This window comes from Aythya marila, assembly GCF_965140915.1.
Source record: "Aythya marila genome assembly, chromosome: 18".
Lineage (NCBI taxonomy): Eukaryota > Metazoa > Chordata > Aves > Anseriformes > Anatidae > Aythya > Aythya marila.
The window spans coordinates 4,095,914-4,120,343 of NC_139059.1; the positions used below are offsets into that span (position 1 = coordinate 4,095,914).

At 39.5% G+C, this 24,430-nt stretch overlaps 1 protein-coding gene across 3 annotated transcripts in view; it reads left to right on the top strand.

Moving 5' to 3' along the window:
- The window catches only part of ABCC3 (ATP binding cassette subfamily C member 3), a 47,925-nt gene that overhangs the window by 13,008 nt on the left and 10,487 nt on the right, over nucleotides 1-24,430 (top strand). For 2 of the 3 annotated variants that reach the window (XR_014318740.1, XM_082774855.1), the window contains exons 2-19: nucleotides 700-876; nucleotides 1,761-1,886; nucleotides 2,755-2,892; nucleotides 4,627-4,752; nucleotides 5,539-5,600; nucleotides 6,802-6,933; nucleotides 11,052-11,270; nucleotides 13,543-13,720; nucleotides 13,949-14,110; nucleotides 15,162-15,254; nucleotides 16,601-16,804; nucleotides 18,016-18,162; nucleotides 18,570-18,657; nucleotides 19,683-19,749; nucleotides 21,446-21,572; nucleotides 21,915-22,091; nucleotides 22,922-23,089; nucleotides 23,876-24,059. Coding sequence is in view for 2 of the 3 variants with exons in the window: in XM_082774855.1 (XP_082630981.1) it covers nucleotides 700-876; nucleotides 1,761-1,886; nucleotides 2,755-2,892; nucleotides 4,627-4,752; nucleotides 5,539-5,600; nucleotides 6,802-6,933; nucleotides 11,052-11,270; nucleotides 13,543-13,720; nucleotides 13,949-14,110; nucleotides 15,162-15,254; nucleotides 16,601-16,804; nucleotides 18,016-18,162; nucleotides 18,570-18,657; nucleotides 19,683-19,749; nucleotides 21,446-21,572; nucleotides 21,915-22,091; nucleotides 22,922-23,089; nucleotides 23,876-24,059 (2,575 nt within the window). In the remaining variant the exon portion in view is untranslated. Of the gene's footprint in view, nucleotides 1-699; nucleotides 877-1,760; nucleotides 1,887-2,754; nucleotides 2,893-4,626; nucleotides 4,753-5,538; nucleotides 5,601-6,801; nucleotides 6,934-10,044; nucleotides 10,117-11,051; nucleotides 11,271-13,542; nucleotides 13,721-13,948; nucleotides 14,111-15,161; nucleotides 15,255-16,600; nucleotides 16,805-18,015; nucleotides 18,163-18,569; nucleotides 18,658-19,682; nucleotides 19,750-21,445; nucleotides 21,573-21,914; nucleotides 22,092-22,921; nucleotides 23,090-23,875; nucleotides 24,060-24,430 lie in introns of those variants that run through there. The other variant, XM_082774856.1, reaches the window with a different exon arrangement.

The window sequence follows — 24,430 nt, forward strand, 5'->3', positions numbered from 1 at the left end:
TTTGTGTGTGGTGCATTCAAATTCTTAGTTAAAAATTGCATGAGATTTATGGTGCACTAGGTCACTGATGGAAAGCATTTCTTGCAATGTTGTCAAGAAAACCATATTCCTACTTGCATGTAAAATACATTCCTGCCACCTTTGTTTAGAACAAGGAAGTAATAATTGTTAGAGGTATATGAGCAAGAATGATGAGATTTTAGTCAAATGCTTTTTTTTTCTTTTTTTCTAGATAGGCATACTGTTGATCTAAATCTGGTTGTTTTCTCCAATGCTGGACATTCTTGCTGGATGAGTTCCGAAGTCTAGGGTTTTGCCTTGAGAGAAAACTCTGCTTTAGCACCTGCAAAGTCCAGGCTGGGAATGTCTGAGCAATGTTGTAATATCATCACCTGTAACTAAGCCTTAACAAAGAGACAAACGATGGAATTGTATGCCACAGAATGTGTGTGCTGCTCTGAGATGGAGGGCAGGAGTCTCTCTCTCTCTTTTTTTTTTTTTTTTTTAAGCTTCTGCCAGTATTTATAACTGTATTTAGGCCTTTTACTATAGCAGATTAACCACAAGCTGTTGGAATAGCTTTTACTAAGGCCATTTGCTAACTCCAGCAGAATCTGGATACAACTTCCTCAAGCAGATGTTCCAGTTGGCAGTGCTTCTGCCTCTCTGTTAATAACTGTCTCATTTTTTTTTCTCCAGGATTCAAATCTTTCGATACACACTGATAATCCAGACTTGACGCCGTGTTTCCAGAATACCATCCTAGCATGGATTCCTAGCATTTATCTGTGGACTGCATTACCCTTTTATCTTCTCTACCTAAAGCACTCTAAAAGAGGGTACATCGTGCTTTCCGTGTTGAGCAGGTTCAAGACGGTAAGATGTCTTTGCATTGTTCTGCAAGTAACCTGCAGTTTGTAGTTCATGAGCATTAATTCTGTGTCAAAGCAAACACTGCAGGTGGGGTTTAAACAAAATTATTTCTGGTTTATGGGGGAACTTGCTTATAGGAAACACGTACAGATTTCTGAGGAGGCATACGAAAGGATAGCTCATCTGTTGGGAAATCCTGCGAGCACACCTTTCTGTGTGGAGTGAGGAGTTTATTATTCTGCAGAAAAGAGCAACACCACTTAAAGAGCTCACCACTGGTGAGCCAACACCAGTTAAAGCTGCAAAACAAAGACTTAAAGGTAACTGTAGTGAAAACTTCATCTCATTGTGAAAATAAGCACAGGAAAGTATTTTTTCAAGCCAGTCTACCCACTTAACAGCTATGTGACTTGTCTGCGTCTTGTGCCTAAGAGATGGCTGATGTCAACAGTTCCTCTGGTTTATAAATGGCTAGGTCTAAGGAAAGCAAGCAAGTCACTTCCCATGGACCATGAGAGAATTGGGTTATCCTGGAGAAAAATTCCAGGCATCTGCTTCAGAGCGTGTCTGCCTTTAATCTACATGCTGCCTGTGTTTCTAATTAAAACTGACTAGTATGGGAGGGGAGGAAAAAAGAAAAAACCTAACAGGTAAATACATTAATCTTTCTCCTAGTTGTTTGCACATCCCTTGCAAAACAGTTGAGACTGGATCCTTGGTTTGATTGCAGCGGGACAGTTCCATTAGGCTAAATGCAGCTGCTCACTGTAGCAGTGTTTTGTTTTTCTGTCTCGATGGGAATCTTTGAATCGTAATGGTTTTGCTAGCCATGTGATTGCCCTTGAAGATGAATTTACCAAATGCAGTTTCTGTTTGACTACTTTCAGCTGTTCGGTGTCCTGCTGTGGTGTGTGAGCTGGGCAGATCTCTTCTACTCTTTCCATGAGCTCCTGCAAAGCAGAACGCCACCACCAGTCTATTTTGTGACTCCCTTGATTGTTGGCATCACTATGGTTCGTAGCTGTTTTCTGTTAATTGGGACTAGTAAGAAAACTGTTACTTACATGCATGAAGGAGGAAAGGGGTTCCTTTACATTTATTGTCTAACCCTGTGCTCTCTTAACTGAATGATTAGTATTTGGATTAGTGAAACAAATTTTGCCAACTGAAAAGACCACAGTTACAGACATCTCTCTCATGCAGACTTACCTATGTAAATTGAAATCTTTATAATAGAGAGATTGTTCTCCCACCTTGCTCTCATCTATTTCTCCAGGCTTGTGATCCAGGTGTGGAGAGAATTTGGGTATGACTTTGCCTAAATGGGGAGATATGATAGAGCTTGGCTTGTGCATTGTTCAGTATTGTACTGGACTTTGTCAGATTATTTTATCTGTTGGTTGTTCCTCCATCAAACAGAAACCAAATTTGCTTTACCTAAGATAACAAACAGGCTTGGGGCTGTTGTGTGAAAAATAAAGCTGTAAAATTTGCCCATTAAGTTTTTAATTCCCTTGGTAAGCTTAATTTATTTTTAATGCTGTTTTCTAGACAAGTCATGGTTGTCCATCTGGACAGGAGAAATGACAGGTCTTAAATTTGTTTAATATATTTATAGCTAAAGTGTAATTGCGTGTGGCCCTAGGTACAACGTCTGGTTTAAAAATTGGATTATGTAGCAGAGGCTCTGAAAGTGATAAAAACAAATTATTTCATAAAGTTATTCAAGGCTTCCCTTAGACAGAGGAAGTTTTATCATTGACTTCTGTAAAATGATGATGGGGCCTTTTCTCAAAGTGGTCCTGCTGCCAATGAGAGTGTGAATAAGGGGAGCAGTGGGATGGGATTGTGTTCACATGTTCCTGTACTTACTTTTCACAGCTGTTAGCTACATTGCTTATTCAATATGAAAGACTGAGAGGAGTTCAGTCCTCTGGGGTGCTCATTATCTTCTGGTTTTTGTCTGTGCTCTGCGCCGTGGGGCCTCTCCGGTCTAAGATCATGACTACAACAGCACAGGTAACATGCCATCCTTGTTAGCACTTGGAGAACAGGAAATGTAGCATTAACATCTCTGTGAAGGGAATGAATCACCAAGTTTGGAGTCAGACCTGAAGCTGGCTTTTGCCAGAAAGAGAAATTTGGTTCCGTTGCCTTGACTCAGACTGGTCTAACTTGAAGGGAACTGGGGTTTCTCCTGCAATGTCACAAAGATTTTGCTTAGCCCAAGGCTATACTGGAAACCTGATAGACATCTGAGGGCTGTACCAATACTCTGACATACACACACACACACACGCATGAACAGGCTCTCACTATTTATTTGTTTTCCTCCCCTTCCCTTTCTCTTTTCAAGCCCCCTGCCATGCTTCAATAGGAATGGGCAGTGATCGAAGATAATGAGTTTTAATAAATAATGTTCCTTCCTTTGTTGTTCCGGCAGCTTGACCGTATAATACAACTCCAGAGGCTTTCTTTTTGTCAGTGCCCAATGTGGTGAGGACAGCATTTTGACTCCAACTGTGGCTGTAAATAGAGACCAGAAAGTTGGAGGGAGAGAAAAGAAACCTGGGCTGTTATGATTCCCATTTGAAAGCATAGCAGGTTCTCCCACAGTAAGAAAGTTGTTTTTCACAGAAACAAATTTCACTAAGTAGGGCAAAGCAGATTGTTTCAGTGATTAGATCATCAAAGACTAGGAATGAAAGGAAGTATTTGGAAAACATTAAGGTGATTGCTTCTCCTCAGTGAAATCAGTGTTGATTCTGTTTGGTGATTTTTTATACTTTTTTTTTTTTTTTTTTTAAACTACTAGCAGTGTTATCCTTTTACCAAGGATCTTGCTGTGTCAGACTGTTGTAAATATTCCAGCAGAAACTGAATCAAACCTTAAATGACAGTCTGTGTAGAGCTTTTTCAGAGGGTAGCCTCAATCACGGTGAGACCCACTTGTACACTACTTAAAGTCAATTTTAAAATTGTGGTACTGGTGAATAAGTACAAATATTGGACTATAAATGATTGAATCCTTAATCATCTTAAAATTCTGTGTGCAGAGCCTTAGAACATCTGTGGGTAATATCCCTCTTGTTCTTGCAACTGCCGAGGACCAAATAAATATTCTTTCTCTTACACTTAAGGACTAAAAGTTTTAAGTGAACAATGAGAGCATTCACAATGACACTGGGTTATGAAAGACCCGTGTAAGGGACATGCACTCATAGCAAGAAGTTTTAAGTCAACTGCATACTCAAATGAGTGGGAAAGGAAATATCTCTAGAGCAGATGGAACTGTTGTTATACAATGCAGTGTTTTTTCTTGTAGCTTCTTCTGAAAGCATTTGACATTGATTGCTTGTCAGAGAGAAGATACTAAAGAAAATGTATGTTCTCTGATCCGGGTTGACAATTTCTATGCTTACGACATGATCTGGCAAGAACCCCTGGAGGTAATTTAAAAGGATGTCATGTAGTCCCGATTCCAGAGGGTGTCTGCATGCAGTGAAGATGCATAAGCACTTTGAAGTTGACAGAATTTAATGAAAAGCTTGGAGATAAGCATTTTCTTAGGCACTTTACAGAGTATGTGCATACTTTTGTAAGATAATTCCTGCTAGCAGCTACTTCACAGTATTCAACTGTAGGGGAAGAAAGGAATTGCCAAAAGAAGCTGAAACAGACAGTGTGTCTATGTGTGTTGTGGGTGGAAATACAATAATAACAACCATTTACTGTGTTTCTTTTTCCCTTTAGGGCCATGTAAATGAAAGGTTCAGGTTTGCCACATTTTACATCTACTTTGCTTTGATAATCATTGAGTTGATTCTTTCATGTTTTAAAGAAAAGCCTCCATTTTTTTCCCCTGTTAATACAGACCCTGTAAGTATTTTTATTTGCATTACTTATACTTTACAGACTATATAATGTTTTGAGAGTCCTAGTGAAAATACTTGTAACTGAAAAAAGCTTTGGATTGTCATTGAGATTCCAGCTGTACTTGGTGACCCCCTTAAGAAGCAATAGGTATGGAGAGTACTAGTAACGCGTAATGGAAAAAGGCTTCAAATCCCATTGTTAATGACCGAAACCTGTGTGGTGAAAACAACTCTCCTACTTGCTGCTTCATAAATTTTGTTTATGACAACTAAAGTGTAGTATTAATTATTCCAGGGGTGATTTTTATGAAGATGGTTTTCTACCTGCTTAACATTCATTTAGCTGAAGTCTCTCAGGGTTGACCCAATAAACCAATTTTATATGTGTTGAGAATAGATATGGAAAAACATTAATAACAGAAGGTATCAGTGGTGTCACAGGTTAAATTTCTTCTCCATTTCATAAAATGGTCTCTATAATTAGATTTATTCTTGAGCCAGACTGAGAGAGAAACTGAGTTCATTTCCTGAATGAAAATTTCAGAAACTGTAGAATGACGTTTCCCTTTATGTAAGTGTGATTTAAAGGCAATATATTAAGCAATTTTTGAAAGGAGTTCTGCATGACATGGGAAATGAAATAAATCAATTTTTATGTCCTTTTAGGACATAGGTACATACGTGTAATATACCGTATAATAGAGCAAAACTGATCAAAGTGAGCTGTTGTCTTGTTGAAGTAATAGTATATATCTTGATTTTTTTTTTTTCCCCTATAACTTTACCATAGAATCCATCTCCAGAGTTAACTTCAGGCTTTCTCTCAAGATTGACGTTTTGGTGGTTTACAAGGTGAGCCTCTCTTTTCAACGTGTTGGACAGCTGACAGCCCTAAACTCTATTTATGATACGTGTTGTACAGAGTTACCAACATGGAGGTTTTTGTCCCTGCAAGTAATTGATGTTGGATGCTCTTTCATTCACAGCACTGTCAGCGCTCTTACCATTTACATGTTTACAAACCACTTTTAGAGTGCTCATACTTCCCAAACTTCTTTTCTGAAAAGTATGGTAACAATTTTGACATGTCTAATAGGATATGCAGTCTGGTTGTGCTTACCACATGCTGGAGTGTGACCTGAAAGAAGTTGTAAGACTGTGTTGCACTTGCAGGTGATAGGGGCAACTTTTCACCCAGCTGAGATGCATTTTGTTTCCTGTTCAGGTTCATGGGTGAATGCTTTTTAATGAGGACATTTCCTGTGCAAGAGTAAGCTGGGTTATATATACAAATGATTATTACCAACTGATGATACTGCTGTAATATGGGATGATATTAAAGATCCAGACATTAGATTGTTTTCTTTTACTCCATGATAAAGAAGTGGCATAGTTACCAGAGGTCATGTTAAGACTTGTTTTTTTCCAAAGTAGTTGAGAGTGTTGAGATCTTCTCTCTTCCATCCATGTAGCTTTATTGTCCTGGCAACAGCCCTGTAAAATTCATTTTAGAGTGAGATCTTTCTAAATTTCTAGAGTTCTGAATTTTCAGCTTTCCTGTAGAGATTTATGGCAACTAGATGTTTCTATCCCTTGGCAAAATTTCACTTACAGTTGTAGTTTTCATTTATTTGGAGAGAGTAATCTGATTTTCCTTTAATTTATGTGAGCTTTACTTTTGCATTTTGTTCACTTCTGACAGTTAATTCAGATAGATTCCGTTATTTTTACTTCTAAATCTTCAGTATTTTCATTTAACACCACAGTTTCATTCAAAGGCTTTCGAATGTTGGCTTTTGTTGTATTTTATTGAAAATACCACTTTAGGAAAAATGTACATGTAATGAAAACTGTGTTGTATCCTCTCCTTAAGTGCAAGCATAGAGATGAGGAAAGGGAAATGAAGGCATAATTATCACTTTTCTTCTGTGGAGATGTATCTTCTTGCTTTTGTTAGCTAACTAGTCCTAGAGTTGTTGCTAGGAGTTGCTTTTTTTTTTTTTTTTTTTTTTTTTTCCAAACTGAGTTGGACTGTTTTTCTCCATATATGCAGCATGGCAATTCTTGGTTACAAAAGACCCCTTGAAGATAAGGATTTGTGGTCACTGAATGAAGAAGATACTTCAAAAAGTATTGTACAACAACTAAGTAAAGAATGGGATAAGGAAAAAGCAGAGTGTAAACAGTAAGTATACGAACAGTTCTGCGAATGGGGATTGATCTGAGTCACTTCAACATTAATAAGCTGTTCATCCCTGGAAGTGAGCCAAGTAAACGTGGCACTTGTCTCTTATTCCATCTGTTCCTCATTAATATTAACAGTCAAATTGGCTTATTTTAATATGTCTAGGCAGAGGCAAGCAAGAGCCCTCTGGGGCTTCTGTACCACCTACACACTTTTTTAACGAGGTGCTTAAAATCTGCATGGGCAGGTAGTGTCATTTACCATGTGGTGAAGGGCTGAAGATGTATAAGCAGAAGGGGATGAGTTGGTTGGATAGAAGAAAATTAATAACTTTCATTATTGAGCTGGTAGATGTCTAACCCTATAATTGCATCCCTCCTAGTCATGTTAGAACACAACTTCTGGGCACCATAAAACAAAAGGAATTCTTGATTATCGCCATCGTGAGGGTTTGGCCTGACATTAATTTTAGCCTGAAGGCTCTCGGCAGTAAATAATTCTTCACTTCCTACCAATAAAAGTATGAAACTATCCCAACAAGTGAAGTGTATTGTGTATATAGGGAGAGGAATAGGCTACTTTAAGAGTTGAGACCCTGTTCTTGTTGCCTCAGAAGTTATCAGCAGAATTCCCATGATCTCTGATGGAAATGGAATGAGGGTCAGAATTACTTGCATATAGTTGCATCCATGCTGGAGAGGATATCCTTTTTATTGCATGTTCTGTCCCAGTGTAATCTTAAGAAGTTACCTATTGTGTAACTGTATTTCCTTCTCTGTTCCTAACTCCTTGGTTAGTGTCCAAAACGTCTCCAAACAAATAGATGTGCTAATAGTGTGTTTCAAATGAAAAATGTCAATAAGGAGGATGCCTGGCCTTCCATTTCCTTTCATTGTGGAGATTTCTTCTCCATATGGAAGCTTTCCTCTGTTATTTTCTGTGCATATCCTTGCCAAATTGGAAAGACCCTTTTATGTGATAATATTAGGAAAGTCATAAGCTTTTTGGCAAGGCTAAATATGATGTGGAGAGTTCCACTTCACAGCTAAAATTTGAAAGATTTCCAGCACTAACACCAGCAGCTTGTCCCCTAGTGCTGTGTGTGTGTGTGTGTGTGTGTGTGTGTGTTGTGGTTTTACTTTGGTTGGTTGGTTGGTTGATTTGGTTTTTTGTTCACTTAATGTCTCTACTTTTACGGTGTGGAATAACGTGCATTGTCTGGGTTCTGGTCTCTTGCTGCCCAGACATGAATCTTAGTCCCCCAGGCTTTCATATAATAAGAGCACAGCCATTTTACAGAAGTGCCTGGGGTCCAGGAAAACTTTTGCTGGAAAACCAGAAACTGTGTCTGGGGTTTTGTTATGGGGTTCATTGCGTTTTGGAAATCATTCATACAAACTGGGGCCGGTTGGCAATGAATTCAGCCTTAAATTCTGGCTTATACTAAGCTCAGGTAAAATTCTGTGGAGACTACGTTAATGAGCCTGAGGTGGAGAAAAGAGCAAAAACAAAGCAAATCCCTGTACTCTGGATTGCTGTTTCAAGTAACTCTGAAAGCTGGGTGGCTCTGTTTATTCTCCATTTATAAGTAGGCATTCTTAATTACTTCATGTCAAATAACATCATTGGTAGTTGCTTGGAAGCCATTGGAAAGGCTTTTCTTTTTTTTAAACTCTGCTGATTTGATCTGCTCTGGGTAAGGTTTTATGATATTAAAATGTTGTTTCAGTTCCGCATGTGTAGAAAGTGTCATGGAAAATATTTGCAGTGTACATAGTAATGACTTCTTTCTAAAAAATTAATCAGTTGCAATTCTGGCATAGCTAAAGCTTCAGACTTATTTCATTGTAATGATTATCATATTCCTATTTTACCTAAACCTGCAAAACTCCTTTTGCATATTGTTTCACAGCTCTTTTAAAGCACCCTTGTGAATTACTGTTAAATAATTGCTAATAATTGATTCTCTACTAATGAGTTACAGAATAGATCAGTTTGGATTTGAGTCGGATCACTGTGGATTCAAATCATTATTATAGATAATAATAACAACAATAATAATAAAGCATGCTAGTAGTCTTTTTGCTTTTGCTCATTTGACTGTATGGCTGAAGTCTCTGCTTACTTTACTGGTAAGTGCATTGCTGCTTCTGAGAAAGCTGGAGCTGTGCTGGAAGGATGAGAGCGCACTGGAACCTATTTCACCTCACTTTTTAGTTAGCTTCTGATTTTAGAGGCTTTGCTTATGTAGATGAATTGAAGATATAGTGCCTTGTCGTTACCACTGAGAAAGCTATGTGCTTCCCATGAGATAATCAGCATTTATTATCTGCCCAGCTGTAAATAATGGAAGCCAAGCACATGCTTTTTGCTTGGAGAAAAAACTGGGTGTGACGAGTCCCACACACTGCTGAAATCCTGGCCTCACCTAGCTACCCGTAGTAAACACTAGATGTGTTTTTTCTCCCTTTGGGATTTTTGCTGCAAGAGATCTATTTCATTGCTGTTAGCTCACTGTAATAAACATTTTTAATAGCACAAAGCCATGGGCAAGTAGTCCTGTTTCTCCTTCAATGTGTTGTAACAGCCTGGTTGTCAGAAAATAAAGCTTTACTCATAAGCTCTCCAGGTTTGATCTGGAAGAACAAAGACTACACTGTTTATTCTCGTCTGAAACAAAACAAAGCGATAAAACAAAAAATGTTGTCTGGTTTAGGTTCCCCTACCCCACCCTCAAACTGTACTGCAAAGAAATTGGGATTTGCACATGCCTTCATTTGAAAGGATGTGAACAAGTTTCTACCTGCGGGCTGTTAGCCACAGCGATCATTCTGAACTCTTGTAGGCTGTTGGAATTACCAGCCTCTGTAGCCAGCCAGCTCCAAAAAAATCTGCATGCTCTTTATGAAGAATCATAAATCCCACCTCACTTGGTTGTACTTGCAAGTTATTTTTCAAATGCCTTTTTTCTCAACACTAGGGTCTCTCTTCCATCTGTCCTTTCTTATAAGGCTTATGTGTCCCTGACTCACATTTCCTTTCCTCTGCTCCACCTGGATTTGGGATTTAAACTTCCTGGCTGACGTTCATGGAATTATTCTTTAGGTCCCGTAGCCCTCAAGACTCCACAGCAATTTGGGACATGTTGATAGAAAAGCTGCCAGGCTGCTCTTTGAGGAGGAGGTAATTTTTCAGAGCACCCAATCTGTATTGATAGGCTACAGAAGTCAGGCACCTAAACCCAAGAGGTTCCGCTGTTAAACTTGCCCAGAGCCCTGGAGAGCAGCACAAACTTTTGGGGTGAATTTTTCCTTAGTCATTCTCAAAGATCTTTGCAGAAGATCCTGCTTTCATTGGCTTATTTTGCATTTGGAGAGAGTTAACAGAGTTTTAACTGCTTGATTTGTCATTTGAGTAAACTTTAGGCAACTAAATCCAGAGTTTCTCTTCTGGAAGGAACTTGGTCATCTGTGTCCCAGATCTCAGAGATAGCTCAGCTTTGGAGGTTTTTGTTTTGCACTATGGTTTGTACTCTGTTGAAAAAGTCCCGGGAACGCAAAACTCTGAAGTGGGCTGTGCCTGCTTCCTCTCGCAGCTTGGCATGAGGTTCAGTGCCTGTCTCCAGAGGGACTCAGACTTCTCAGAAAGCAGCTGTGCTACCAGATAAAGGTAAAGGTTTAGTGCAGCTGGTGACAGAATAAAGAATAGTCTCAGAAGGACTAGGTGAGGGTGCCTATTCATGGCATGTAAATACCAGCTGTTAGAGGATCCTTTTAGAAGAAACTGGAGATTCGAGGTCAATTTAGTTGTCTGCCAAAGGAAGTCAGCCATTCATCTCCTACTCCTTTGGGCCTCATTCTCATCCCCAAGTGATTGTCTTTCTGGCTTGTGGGGTACACCTCATCCTTTTGAGGGGTGTTATGCAGAAAAATAAAGGAAATCAAGACTCATCACACAAGAGGGGCCTATCCCTGAATGTGTCCAGATCTTGCCAGAAGTCCTGCTGTAGCAGAGCAAAGAAAGGAGCTAGGTTTTTGGATGCCACTGCAGTACTGTACACATAGGGCAATGACGTTCTCATCATCAGTTGTCACTACTTGATTGATGTGTTCCCCTAGGAAAGAAGATGTGACATATAGGAAGAAATCTAACCACATGCTGAATCATGTTGGTGATGGTCCAGATGAGGCAGAAGTTCTGATTAGAGACAAGAAGCACAACAGAAAGCCTTCCTTCCTCAAAGCTTTGTTGAGGACCTTCGGACCATACTTCTTAATTGGCTCCTTCTTCAAGCTGATACAAGACTTACTTTCTTTCGTCAACCCTCAGCTCTTAAGGTTGGTTTACTGTGTGAGTAGTTTCTATGTGCAATTTCTATGGAGGCTTGGCTTTGGCAAGCAATATTTATTTTTGAAATGCATAACTAGTTTCCCTCACAGTGCTGCATGTGTAAGTTTCCCCACCTTCCCCCTGAAATGCCCTGAGACAGGAGTTCTTTATTGTGGACTAGGCTGCAAATTGGACAAGCTTCTTTGAAATGAAAGATTCATAAATCACCCATCACCAATAGACAGCTTTGGATTACAAATTACCTGTTGTGCTGTGCAACAGTCCAAAGTAATTTCTTCCCAGTTCTAAAAGATTATTTGTGAAATCAATGCAGAGCACTTCTTGCTGGATCCAGTAGTCTCTGTATATCTGATACCCATATGGGCTGTTGGTGGTGGCAGCTGTAGTGTGACAATACAAATAAAGTGTGATGCTCAAGTACGTGGTGCTTTGGCAGTGCTGCTATCATCTGGGATAGATTTTGGAGACTTTAGATGAGTTTGTGCATTCTTAACAGTATGTAGTGATGAGAATGTGCAGTAAATTTCTAAGCAACAGAAAATAATGGTTTAAAAAAAAAAAAAAAAAGAGGAACAAAAAAGCAAGAGCTTGACAAAACTGGTATGTCCTCAAATTCTCCCTGAATGGGGAACATCCCTATTTTCCATCTTCGGGGACACTGGTCATTCAGATCCATAAGGCTATCTGCACAATCCCCACATTTTTCTCTCTGTTAGTATTATTCCTGAGGTGAGAATGTCGCCAGATAATCATTAACTAACAAAAACATATTGAAGCATTTCAGAGAATGGTGGTTGCTTTCTATCAAACCATCGCTTCTTGTTTCCAAACACGTGGTCCTGTTAATGCATGAAGGGTTTGGATGGGGGCCATAGGTGAATGTGGGGAAAGGGAGAAAGGAAGGCTCTGTTTCTATACAAATGTCTTAAAATAATGTGGAGCTGTGTTCAGAGACAGTGTTGTTTTGTGGGTGGTTTGTGACATACCCAGACACTTGCCGAAAAAAGGGTCCAGCCCAATATGGTGACATTAATAGCTTGCAGTCTGTCTTCTTCCAGTGTCCCTAGTGAAGAGGAGGCAGCTGGCTTCCTGCTGGGAACACATTAACTGTAGTCTATTCTGGGAATTTCTGAAAATTGCATAAATTCCTGGATATGTTGTCAGTGATATCTCAAGGCATATGATGGGGAATTTCTGCTCAAGTCTAAACTCCTGCAATCTTGGAAAATGCAATTCTAGTGGCAAAAGAAAATGAAAAAGCCATGGTTGTCTGGCAAGTTGCACATAAATTAGTTTTCTGTTTCTAAAAAGATTGCTGAATCTTGAGGAAGAGTTTTTTTCTTCTGAAGCTGTCCACTTAAGGCATGAATGAATGGTGTTATGCAAAAGGAAGATCTCAGATCTGAAGCTGAAGCAACCTCATGCTTCTAAAGCAAGGCTTTGGGCCTCCCTAGTAGTTTCCAAGTGTTATTTCCCCCCTGCTGGTTATCTGAATCAGGGACCCAAATCTGTTCCTCTCTTATTTTGAAAATTCAATTCTCTGGTCAGTAGTCTGGAGTCAGAAATGTGATTTTTGAGAATTCTGGACATTGCAATACGTTGTTCTGCTTGTTTGTTATATGACAGCTGTTTTGGTCTTGCAGGGAGAGCACCTATCTGCAGTAAGAAATGGTTATTAATGAAAGATAACCAGTTTAGTGGTACTACAGTTTTACCAAAAAAGTGAGAGTAGAGAACTTCCTGTGCATCCATCCTGAAGGATTTCTTTTAATCTAGCTTGTTTTTTTTTTTTTTTGTGGGAAAGCACCCCAGGCAGAGGTGCTTGGGCTGCTGGAAGAGTATTTGGGTAGGAGGGTGGGAAGCTGGTTTTGCCTGCTTTACTGCAGTGTCCTACGATGTTGTATTGTTCACCTCTTGCCCTGTGCAGCTGCTTGGCAAAGCCCAGACACGGAGCTGTGTGTTTGAACACCAGATTGCAGGGGAAATCTAGACTTTCTCGTCATATTTCATTTTCTACGGGCTCACTTACAAATGGACTTTCTCACTGGCAAAGCTCAGGTTTTGCTGTTGTATCTTTGCAATGTTGTTTGGCTGAAGTCATAACTCAGCTTGCATCCTGGAGAGCTGTTTACTTTTTGTGGCTAGAGAGAGGATGTGGCAGGATGCCATAGCTGAGGGAAGCTATGTTATGTCCCATTAAACTTGCTGTATGTTTTCTTTTTTTTTTTCCTTTTCCTTCCCTAATGTTCTGAAAAACAGTGTATTAATCAGCTTCATTAAGAACAAAGATGCCCCAGCCTGGTGGGGATTTTTGATTGCAGCTTTGATGTTTACCTGCGCTGTGCTGCAGACTCTCATACTTCACCAGCATTTCCAGTACTGCTTTGTTACTGGGCTGAGGCTGAGAACTGGGATCACTGGAGTGATATACAGAAAGGTAAGACTGGAAGCATTTTGTGGGCCAAAGCACCAACACAAGCAAACCATGTTATGAAGTCTTTTTCTTTGGAGATTAAGAATTAATGTATGTGAGAATAATTTTATTCTTGTTGGTGAATCAAATTCATGGGGAGTATTGTGTTTTCTTAATTCTTGAGGATTTCTTTTCCATCTTTCTTCATATGTGTCAAGATTGTGAATCCAAAGAATCTCTCTTATTTCTCAGTCCTTAGTTATCACAAACTCAGCAAAGCGCTCATCTACTGTTGGAGAAATTGTCAACTTGATGTCAGTGGATGCCCAACGCTTCATGGATCTGGTGACTTTCCTGAATATGTTGTGGTCTGCACCACTCCAGATATTTCTAGCTTTGTATTTCCTCTGGCAGGTACAGACATTGTCACATTTCTTCAGATTTTTTTTTTTAAATGATGTACAAGTATAAAGATTTTTGATCCTTTGACCTACCGCTGCTTTTTTATAAGCTTATTTTTCTGCCTGGTTTTGGTAAAATAACTTTCAGTGGTGTACAAGATCGATTAGTTTTGTAGTCGTTTTGTTCAGCTGACAGGCAAGATAACACATCTGAAGCCAAAGGTAGCCTTTATATTTCCTTTGTCCCTAGGATGCTTCAATAGGTGCAGTTTTGGACTCATCACTGTATTCCCAGTAGTAGATACAAATGAGAACTCGAGGGGAGTGCTTAAAAAACAATCGTACAACCATATTATGCCATAACAAGAATTTTGCGTGAGTCAGCATGAAACAAATCTCACCCGGAATAAACATATTTTTTTCCATTGTTTCAGTGAAGTTTCTTGTTTATTCCGTGTTTCGTTAGAGCACTGATTTCCTCTTTAAAATGTTTCTTTGCGGTTAATCTGTGTAAAGCAGGAGCACCAATGTAACTATACTGATTTATTCTCAAGAGCCATAAAGCTGCAGTAGGTTTATGAGTTACTGCTCTGCTGGTAAGCAGTGTAGTTAGCGGTTTGTGTGTGCTCTTATCCATATTGAGGGCACTGGGTTAATTCAGTAATTACAGTTCCCTAGGTCAGGGAGAAGTCAGTAGAAAAAATCCCTTCTCTGTAGCTTATTTGTTCATTTCTAGATTTGCTCAATAGCTCTGTGTCTGTGTTAGCTCAGACTTTTTTCCCCTCCCACTGGGAACCGCTTACCAGGTAAATCACAAAGCACTCTGCTGTCACCAATACTGGTGTAATGGTAACTCAGGATGGATGTTGTCTTATTTTTCTGTCTCCTCGTTGTTGTGTGGATTCAGAATACTTCACCAGGAGGAGTTCAGCTGCCTATGCAGAATGCTCACCAGTGAGGCAAAGCATTTCGGTTTCTGTAACCTGCTGTTGTTTTAATGCTCGCCATAGGGGATAGCAGCACTTGGGTACAACAACAACTTACCTTTTTTTCTTTCAATCAAGGCTTTAGGGCCTTCTGTGCTGGCAGGAGTTGCTGTGATGGTTTTACTTATCCCATTGAACTCTGCAATAGCAATAAAAACCAGAGCATTCCAGGTAAGGTACCAGCAGAGAAGGTGGTATTATCTAGATTTCTAACTGTGCTATGAGAAGTGAAGGCATCAGCAGTGTCTTGGCCATTTCTGAGATGCCATTCACACTACTTGACTTAAAAGTAAGATTGTGCTGATAAGTTTAATAACTGTATCCTCTCAGATGGTAGTTTTTCCATAGTGAATCAAATGCTATTCAAAGGTGTGGCATTGAGTCATTGACTCATGCTGCTGCAACAGCTTCTGGCATTAGCAAGGAGTTTTTATCTCCGTATCCCCTTCATCTGGCAGCTTCTAGGAACATCTAGGGAAAGGGCAAATGTAATTCTTTGAGCTATGAATGACTTTTTAGAGATGGAAAAAGAAATGTGGCAACTTGTTTCTTGTATTAATGGCCAGTGTTGACTTTCATCACTACTGAGCTGGGGCTAAATTTGAATTATTATCTTGAGGTAAAAATATCTTCTATTCCTTTTTTTCCCCTACACTTAGTCTCTAGTCAAGAAAGGTTGAAAAAACAATATAATAGTGCCCTCTGGCTTTGTGCTACAAAACTCTCATAAGTAGTTTGTGCTGTGTAGCTTATCAGTGGCTGTCTGAAAGGTTTAAAAGAGAAATCAAGCTACTGATGTAAAGAGGGTAAGAGCTGGAAAACAAGTATAAATGATAATATTTAAACACAACCTTAGTAACATGTTTAAACACAACCTTAGTAACAGAGTGGCATTATTACATGCCTTAAAGAGACATCCAGACGTTCCATTAAATCTCTTTGGTGCTAACAAGTTAATAGTAGCATTCCTTTTTTTCCCTTGCCCACAATAAGGTGCTTGGAGATGCATAACTAGGTGTGTGTGAACACAATTTTTCATTTTGTCTCTACTGCTGAGCAGGGATTTGGTTTATGTGAAGTAGCTGAATGAAGCACTGTGTTCTAGTGTATAGAAGAAAAATAAACTAGGAGTAACCACAAGTTTCAAGGGATCCCATGAGAAATAAAACTATGTATATCAGGAACAAAATCTGAAGAAATCAAAGGAAGTAGGGTAGTATTTTATGAAACACCTGAATCTTTCGTAAGGGTGGTTTTGAAAATGTAACTCCTAACACTGAAGATGACTAGAAGGCTTTCATACTCATCTTTTCAACAATTTTCTTGGATTCCTGGTTTCTTTGGAAGTACAGGCTTGCACAGTGAGTTTACTGATAATGGTCTGGCTTTCTTTAATCTCCTTCTGCATCCTCTTTAGAAATAGCCCAAGGACCATCGCAGCTATGAGACAACATGTTTAAAGCTCTCATCTAGTCATTCCTGTGACACACTGTCTCCTGTGTTTACCAATAACCTAGGTAGAACAAATGCGGTATAAAGATTCCCGCATTAAATTAATGAATGAGATTCTGGGTGGCATAAAGGTGCTGAAGCTGTACGCTTGGGAGCCATCATTTTCAGAAAAAGTGTTGGAGATACGAAGGAATGAGCTGCGAGTTCTGAAAAAATCTGCCTATCTCAATTCCTTGTCCACCTTTGCATGGATCAGCGCTCCATTCCTGGTAAGTTGAATTTGCATGATTTTTTTTAAATTGTACAAGCATATCGTTGAAGGATATGTGAAGTTCGTAAATAGGCCCTCTACTTGCCAGCTGTAAGTTGGAATGATATATAAATACCTTTCAAAAAAAAAATATTATTCATGTGCTTTGAAGCAAGGTTTCTATTTATCTAGAGCCCATTTGTTAATCAGTATCAAAGTATTTATTGGTAAAGCCTGCCAGTGGAAGCTGAGAATAGCTGTCTCAGGAGAATTTCCAACCACTTCAAAGTATTTCCCACAACAAATTGAAACTAGAATTTGAAACATCTGAGATACCTGTGTATAAGAGCCCTCGCCAAAAAGCTTTGAGTCGGTCGAGTCAGCGTCTTACACTTTCATTTCTGCCTTTCCTTTTACAGTGCTCTGTTTTAGTGGGAGAAGGAGCTGTTAAATTATGCTACTACCTTAGAAAAAAAGTCTTAATGTAAAAATATAAAGCCTGAATGTCACGTTGTCAATTCTGAAATGATTTTTTTCCTCATTTTTCTTTATTTTGCACCACGATCCCTTTTGCATTAAGAGTTTTGGTTTGCATGCATAAAAACATTCAGATAAGTGCTTTGTCAAAAATGTTCTTAGCCAACAGTTGTCAAGATCAAAGGCCCAACCCTGTAAAAACGTTCTAAACGGCCTCCAGATCATGCCTCTTTCATGTTTCCTTCAAGTTGGGTTCAGTGCACATTCCTCTGCCTGCTCACTGCTGGTGTACTGCACAGGGAGGTACCTTTGCAATGCATGGTCCCTGCCATACAGCGAACCAGCAAATAACTTGGCTGTTACTGCCTTTCTTATTGATCAGTAAATTTTGTTTGCTTAGCCTGCAGTTTACAATGGGTAAATTTGATTAGGTGGAGCTGGAAATGAAGCCAAACCACAGCTAGATAAACGCTTTTCTGAATTTACCAGGGTTCTGTAGTTCACCAACTAAAGCTCCTAGTTCACCTAAACGTTAGCCATTAGTAATCTGACGGTTACTTCGTTCTGCATGCCTTTTTTTGTTGATAACAAATACCAACTTACTCATGTGACAAGCATGTTGAAAAGGTCAAATATGGAGAATTTTCCTGATATTGTTGTTGATACGTTTATTTCTAATATGCTCCATGCTTGACTACTTTTTAAAATGTCAAAATGTTACATCTCGCAGTAAACTCACCTTCTGGCTTTCAGGTAGCATTGACAACATTTGCTGTATATGTCTCAGTGGATGAGAATAATATCCTGGACGCAGAAAAGGCTTTTGTCTCCCTCTCCTTGTTTAATATCCTGAAGTTTCCCCTCAATATGCTTCCACAGGTCATTAGCAACATTGCACAGGTAAGGAAGGTCTGCTGCATAAGTTCTTTCAGACACAAAGAACACCAGATATCTCTGATTTCAGGAATGCAGAGCTGCCACGTATCTGCCTGTTAGCTAGCTTTCTTTCCAATATGCTTTCATTAGTGCTGCCATGTATCAGAAAGCTAGACATCTGAGTAAGCTTGTGTGCGTGGCATTTCACATATGTAAATTTTGCTTCACTCAGATGAATGTAGCTTCGTCTAATAAAGTTCACAGTTAAAAACATGAATTTCAGCATAAGACTGCTTGCAGGGAAAGAATGAGTCACTGCTCAGGAAGCCCATGGGGTGGCTTAAGCCATTCTGCATGCTTATCTTTTCTGTAGTAAGAGCATTAAGTCCCCATTAAAAGAATGACAAAATAATGCTGCTTTCTTTTCTTAGACGAGTGTTTCCCTAAAGAGAATTCAGCAGTTCCTGAGTCATGATGAGCTTGATCCAAATTGTGTGGAAACGAAAGTGATTGCACCAGGTAAAGATATCAGTATTTTTTTTAAACTATGTTAATACAATAAGCATCTTGTGTTTGTTTTGGACTGGCTGAGTTAGCAAAAAAGCAAAAAGCAAATGACAACAATATTATTTATTTTTTTAATTTCTTCTCTGAAGAATGTGTGTTTTATCATTTACTCTATATGGAAATTACAAAAGCTTCTGGCTCTATCTTTGAGCTTTGCACTGCATTTGTTGGGCCTGAGTTTGCATCTGCAATCTAGTGGTTGCTAATGCCACTGAATAATGAAGTGCATCCACTGACTGGGGTCAACAAGACCTTCTCACACCTTTCACACTGCGCAAATGGTCAGAAATATTATAAACAGGAGTTCTGTTTTATTCTATTGCAAGCACAATATCCTAAAAGAATGAGCAAACCATTGGAAAGCTGTGTTTTCTCCTGTAATGGACTTTGGTGATACTACGGTTTGAAACCTCTCTTGTGTGTGATGCGGTGGAGGAGGAGGAAGAGGAGGAGGGATGGCTGTGTAGCTGTCACGTGCTTATTGTTATACACCGCTCCAACAGGAGGTGAAGAAAGCCTGCAGATCTGTGACTTGTTATTGTGGCAAGCAAAAAGCTGTGCAGAGGCAAATTTAATCTGAATCATCAAAGTCAACAGCATGCTGTTGGTCTCCTACTGACTTGAAAGTGGTTTCTCAAGTACAGTTGTGCTAATGATTGCACACAGATTCTGAGAACTGCTCTGAGCAGCAAATGTTGGGACCAGCCTCACCTGGACAGAGTGAAGCAGGACTTTTCTGCTCATAGGTCTGTAAGCTCACTGTCTATAGCTTAAGCTGCAACCAGTTATTTTCACTCTGATGAACATTCCCATCTCGTGACCCAGTTGCAATCACTAGACTGTGCTTTCCATACCAATAGAAAAGGGAACTGCAATGTACATGAAACCTGTAAAGATTCCTTTGTGTGCAAGTCTCTCAGTCACGCTATTCCGTGTAACAGTTTTCCTGCCTTCTCTGTTGCATTTTTGTCATGCAGGCTATACCATCTGTGTTAAAAACGCAACGTTCAGCTGGGGAAAGGACCTTAAGCCGTCTTTGAAAGAGTAAGATTTCTTTATGCAACTGCAATACATCTACTTGCTTCCCTTTTTTCTGGCTTTTGGAAGGTCAGTTTGAAAAACATCTGCTAATATCTGCAGGCTTTTTTCTGGGAGAGGTTGTTACCACGTGCCCCGTAGTGCATCTCGTCTGACTTTAAAACACCTAGCTAATATTCACACCTCACAGTATTCAGGCATTACAGAACAGTGCTGTAAAGCTTTAACTCCGCAGCAACCAGCCTAGACTAGTTATCTATTAAAGGACAGAAAGGCTAGGTAAATTTCTTAAATACTTTTTTTGTTGTTGTTTTTTTAACTGAAGCAGTAGACAAATTAAATTGATCTGATTGCTTATGAAGGCAGTTCTGATGTCTGGGTTTGGGTTTAATTCTAGCTCATGGGCATGTGAACAGTAGTCTCTTCTTTTAAGGTTCTTGTAGCAGGCTCATCCCTGTGGCTATACATATGCCATTTCCAGGCTATGGAGGTGTACGTTTCACTCTTTTGCCTATTTGTATGAATACAAACAAAATTTGCCTGGAAGCACATACGTCCCTGTGTTATGCTTTGTTGCCAGATCAAAATCACAGAAACTTGATAAGTATTCATAGACTTCTTAGTCTGAGCAGCTCGTGATGCTGTGCTGAGTTTATTACATTAACAGGCTGTTCATGGATAACCTGCCAGCAAGAGGCTTAGAGCTCAAAGGAGCTGCTTTGGTTCAGGCAACCAAATCTACAGTCAGGCTGACTTCAGTGTTCTGGGTTTTGTATCAGAAAGAACCATGCATCTCCAGCACAAATTGCTAGCTACCTGGGCCTAAAAATTAATTGGTGACTTCCTAAAAATAGCAGTAAGGCAAACCTCAGCCAGAGGGAAAGAATAATGGGAAGAAGGAAAAACAAAAACAAAACAACAAAAAAACACATTGCTTTTGAAATTTCTTGCTTTCATGTTTTTAAAAACAAACAAACAAAGCATTCTTGCTGTGTGCAAAATATCAACTACCTCCTGGGGAAGAATCTGCAAAAGCATTAAAGCCTTAGTTCTGCATCACGATCTTTGCAAACAGAAGTTCTGGTCGATTTCATTAGTGAAAGACACTGAAGGCGAAGAGACTGTGTCCATCAGTCATTTCCACATCACCTTCAGAACTGGGACCTAAAGCAGTACCTTTTAGGACATCATGGGGAAAACAGTAAAGGATTTTTTTTTTTACTGGGAAAGATTAATTTGTCTTTTGTAATTGTGAACCCTGTTTATTAGCACTGGGAATATTTTAGTAAAATGGTTAGGACATTTTTAGGTGTGATGTATTCACTCACTGCTTCAGCACAGTTGCTCCTGGTTTTTAAAATCAAACCCAAAAGATTTCTGGCAGATTGCTTTCAAAAGGCTTATTAGCCCTGTTTGATTTGCTGATGGACTGATGTGACACAGCAAAGGGTCTTAGAAGGCTTGTTACCAATCCCACTGATTTACAACCAACAAAACAGATTAATGTTAGGTTTCCATTTACTCCTGCAGTTCTGCTTGCAGTTGACTGTAGATGAGAAAGGGAGGAGAAAACCAGTGACCAAGCTATGCTTACTATACCCTGTCAGGCTGATTTGTCACTGTGTATTTCAGGCCATTTAAAGACCTCTAATGTCTGTAGTAAACTAATATTTAATTAATTTCCAGCCTGTTTCCTCCACAGTATAAATCTGTTGGTCCCCAGTGGTGCTTTGGTTGCTGTTGTTGGCCATGTTGGCTGTGGGAAATCTTCTCTGGTGTCTGCGCTCCTGGGTGAAATGGAAAAGCTGGAAGGAGAAGTGGCTGTGAAGGTTGGTATTGTTTCTAATGCCATTTAACAGTGGTACAGACATGTGGTTCTTATGCCTACCGTTGCTTGCAGTGCACATCAGGCTGGAGAAGACATTGTTTGCTCCTGTGTCAGCTTGTCTGTGTGTTTATTTGGGTTTTGTCCACATCTGTTTACTTGTGTTTTACATGAAATGACTTTCTTGATTCCATCAACTGTAGATCAGCAATTAGTACACATATGTACAGTTTGGTTATGTATCAAACAGGATCTATATATGTGTGCTGAAGATCTTAATCAGAGTTGTAAGCTTGAATTGATGCTTATAATAAACTGGAGTTGCCTTTCTCCTATCTTGTTCTAGGGTTCTGTCGCTTATGTGCCTCAACAAGCCTGGATCCAGAATGCCACACTGAAAGATAATATTTTGTTTGGCCAAGCTCCTAATGAACAAAAATACCAAAATGTCCTGGAGGCCTGTGCTTTAAAAACTGACCTGGAAGTGCTGCCAGGAGGTGATCAGACTGAGATAGGAGAGAAGGTAATTTTCTTCAAGTCAGACCTGCTTGATGATTCCTCTTCTGTCAAGCTAAAGAGAACACTGTAAAGTCAGCACTTGGTTTGATCTTTACGACAGCATCCCTATTACAATCAGTGCTGAAACATGCAGGCAGTTCTCTGGGAGTTAGTTGGACTTAAACGTGTTCCCAACTTTGAGTGTTTGTACTGCATCACATAATTGCACACCGAGCCCTGGTGGATCAGAGCATTTCCATTTGTAGTCCAACTGTAAGCGTGCATCTGGCCAGAATACTTGAGGTCCTTCCTATTCCCATATGGATAAAAAGGGAGGAAACATATGGTGTGCTTCAAGTAAAAGAAGTAATATGATCATCCCTTAACGTCTCATTTTAACAAGAAACTTTTACGTCAGTGATTGCCAACAAAGCTTTCTTTCATAGACCACTAAATCTGAGATGGATTTCGTGAAGTTGGGTGGATAGATGGATTTGTATGTAAGATAAGAGACATGGAAGACATTCCAGGTGCTGCAGCCCTGCTTTGAGTGTTTTCATTTTATGTCCTTGTTGACAGTCTTCCTTTTCATTGTTTTGAGTTTTAACAGCTCCCTTTAGGAGCTTATTAAGTGAGAGGCTTATTCTGTCTGCAGATTGCTGGGTGAGTGGAAGTTTGGCAGCGAACAGATTTAGAGGCGTTCTGTTCTTTTCCCTGGCTCTGAGTGCGTTATTCTCTTCAGCATCTCGTGTTTCATTTAGCATCCATGTGTCTGGTGGTGTATGAGCCATAAAAAGTCATAGCTGTTGTTTGAACTGATTGGTGTGATATATTTTGCTCTCTCCTTCCCTTCAGGGCATCAACCTCTCTGGTGGCCAGAGGCAGCGAGTGAGCCTTGCTCGTGCAGTGTTCAGTAACTCGGACATTTACCTGTTAGATGACCCTCTTTCTGCTGTGGACTCGCATGTTGCAAAGCACATCTTTGACAAAGTTATTGGTCCAGATGGGGTACTTAAAGGAAAAGTAAGCTGACATTTAGATTCTCTTACAAATGCACATAAGCTCTGAAACACTAATGGGTAACAGGAAAGTTGTTTCACCACCGAGGCTTTAGTGCTGAATCATTCCTGAATTTCTGTGTTTAATTGGCAGTGCAGACACCTTTTCTCCACAGCACAGATTCTGTGGTGAGCTGCTATTTAGGTATGTGCAAAAGTGATGGGATCTAGTCAGAACATGTAGAGGCAAAAACCTGTTCTGTCTTTTTAAAAACCCAACTATTTGAAATGTCCAAAATCAAGACATTTGTAGGAACTTGTAGAGGTTGTCAGCTTAGTATTGCTTGTTACTCAGAGGTGGCACAGTGAGGAAGTTGCAACAGCTTACTAATTTTACAGAAATCTTTGGCAGTATGCAGCCAAATTACAACCTCTCTGCTTCCCCTTCTACTCCTGTTACAATCTTCTCAGACTGTCTCAGTGCTTAAAAGGGAAAGAGGGCAAAGAAACTTAGCACGTGGGAAAGAGGGGAGTGATGACTCAGTTGTTTTACTTCCCTTTGTGGTTATATCAGCATGTAGTAGGAAGCATAGTAAGTTCATGTAGATTTTTCGAAGCTAATTTGACTAACAAGGGCAGTGTATTTCTCTTGGCATTTCACCGTAAGATGATAATTCACTCCCTGTCTCAAAAATGCAGTATTATTTGACTTGTTGGGTAGCATTAATGCACTGCAGCATTTAATCTCAACGACAACTTAGAGATGTGTGTTTTGTTTTGTTTTGTTTTTTTCCTCTTTTTCCCTATCCAGACCCGTATTTTGGTGACCCATGGCATTGGTTTCCTGCCTCAGGTAGACCATATAATTGTCCTGGTAGATGGCAAAATCTCTGAAATGGGATCTTACCAAGACCTTCTGAAACAAAACAAGGCTTTTGCAGAATTCCTTCGAAATTATGCACTTGATGAAGGCATCGAAGAGGATGAACTAACAAGTACAGTACTGCTTTTTCTTAAAATATGTCTTTCTCTGTCAACCAGATGACAGGTACTTTCTCTGTATACTGTCCACTGCTCCTTCTTGACATCCTGGCTTTTGTCTTTCCTTTCTGCACTTCTATAAGAAATGCTGTCTTTGGCCAGTTCTGTTTTATTGATAAATGTTTTCCCAAATAAATTTAGTTCAACAATTTCATTTGATTTGTCCTAGAAAAAATGATTCTTGTGTTTGAAATTATTTTAAAGTTGAAAATTTCTTTTACAATTGACAAGGTTGAGCTCAGCAGGAAAATGGAATAGGAAAGAACAAACTGGGGTCTGCTATTATAAGGGCTACACAGAATTTGGTATTTTTCCTTTGTTTTCA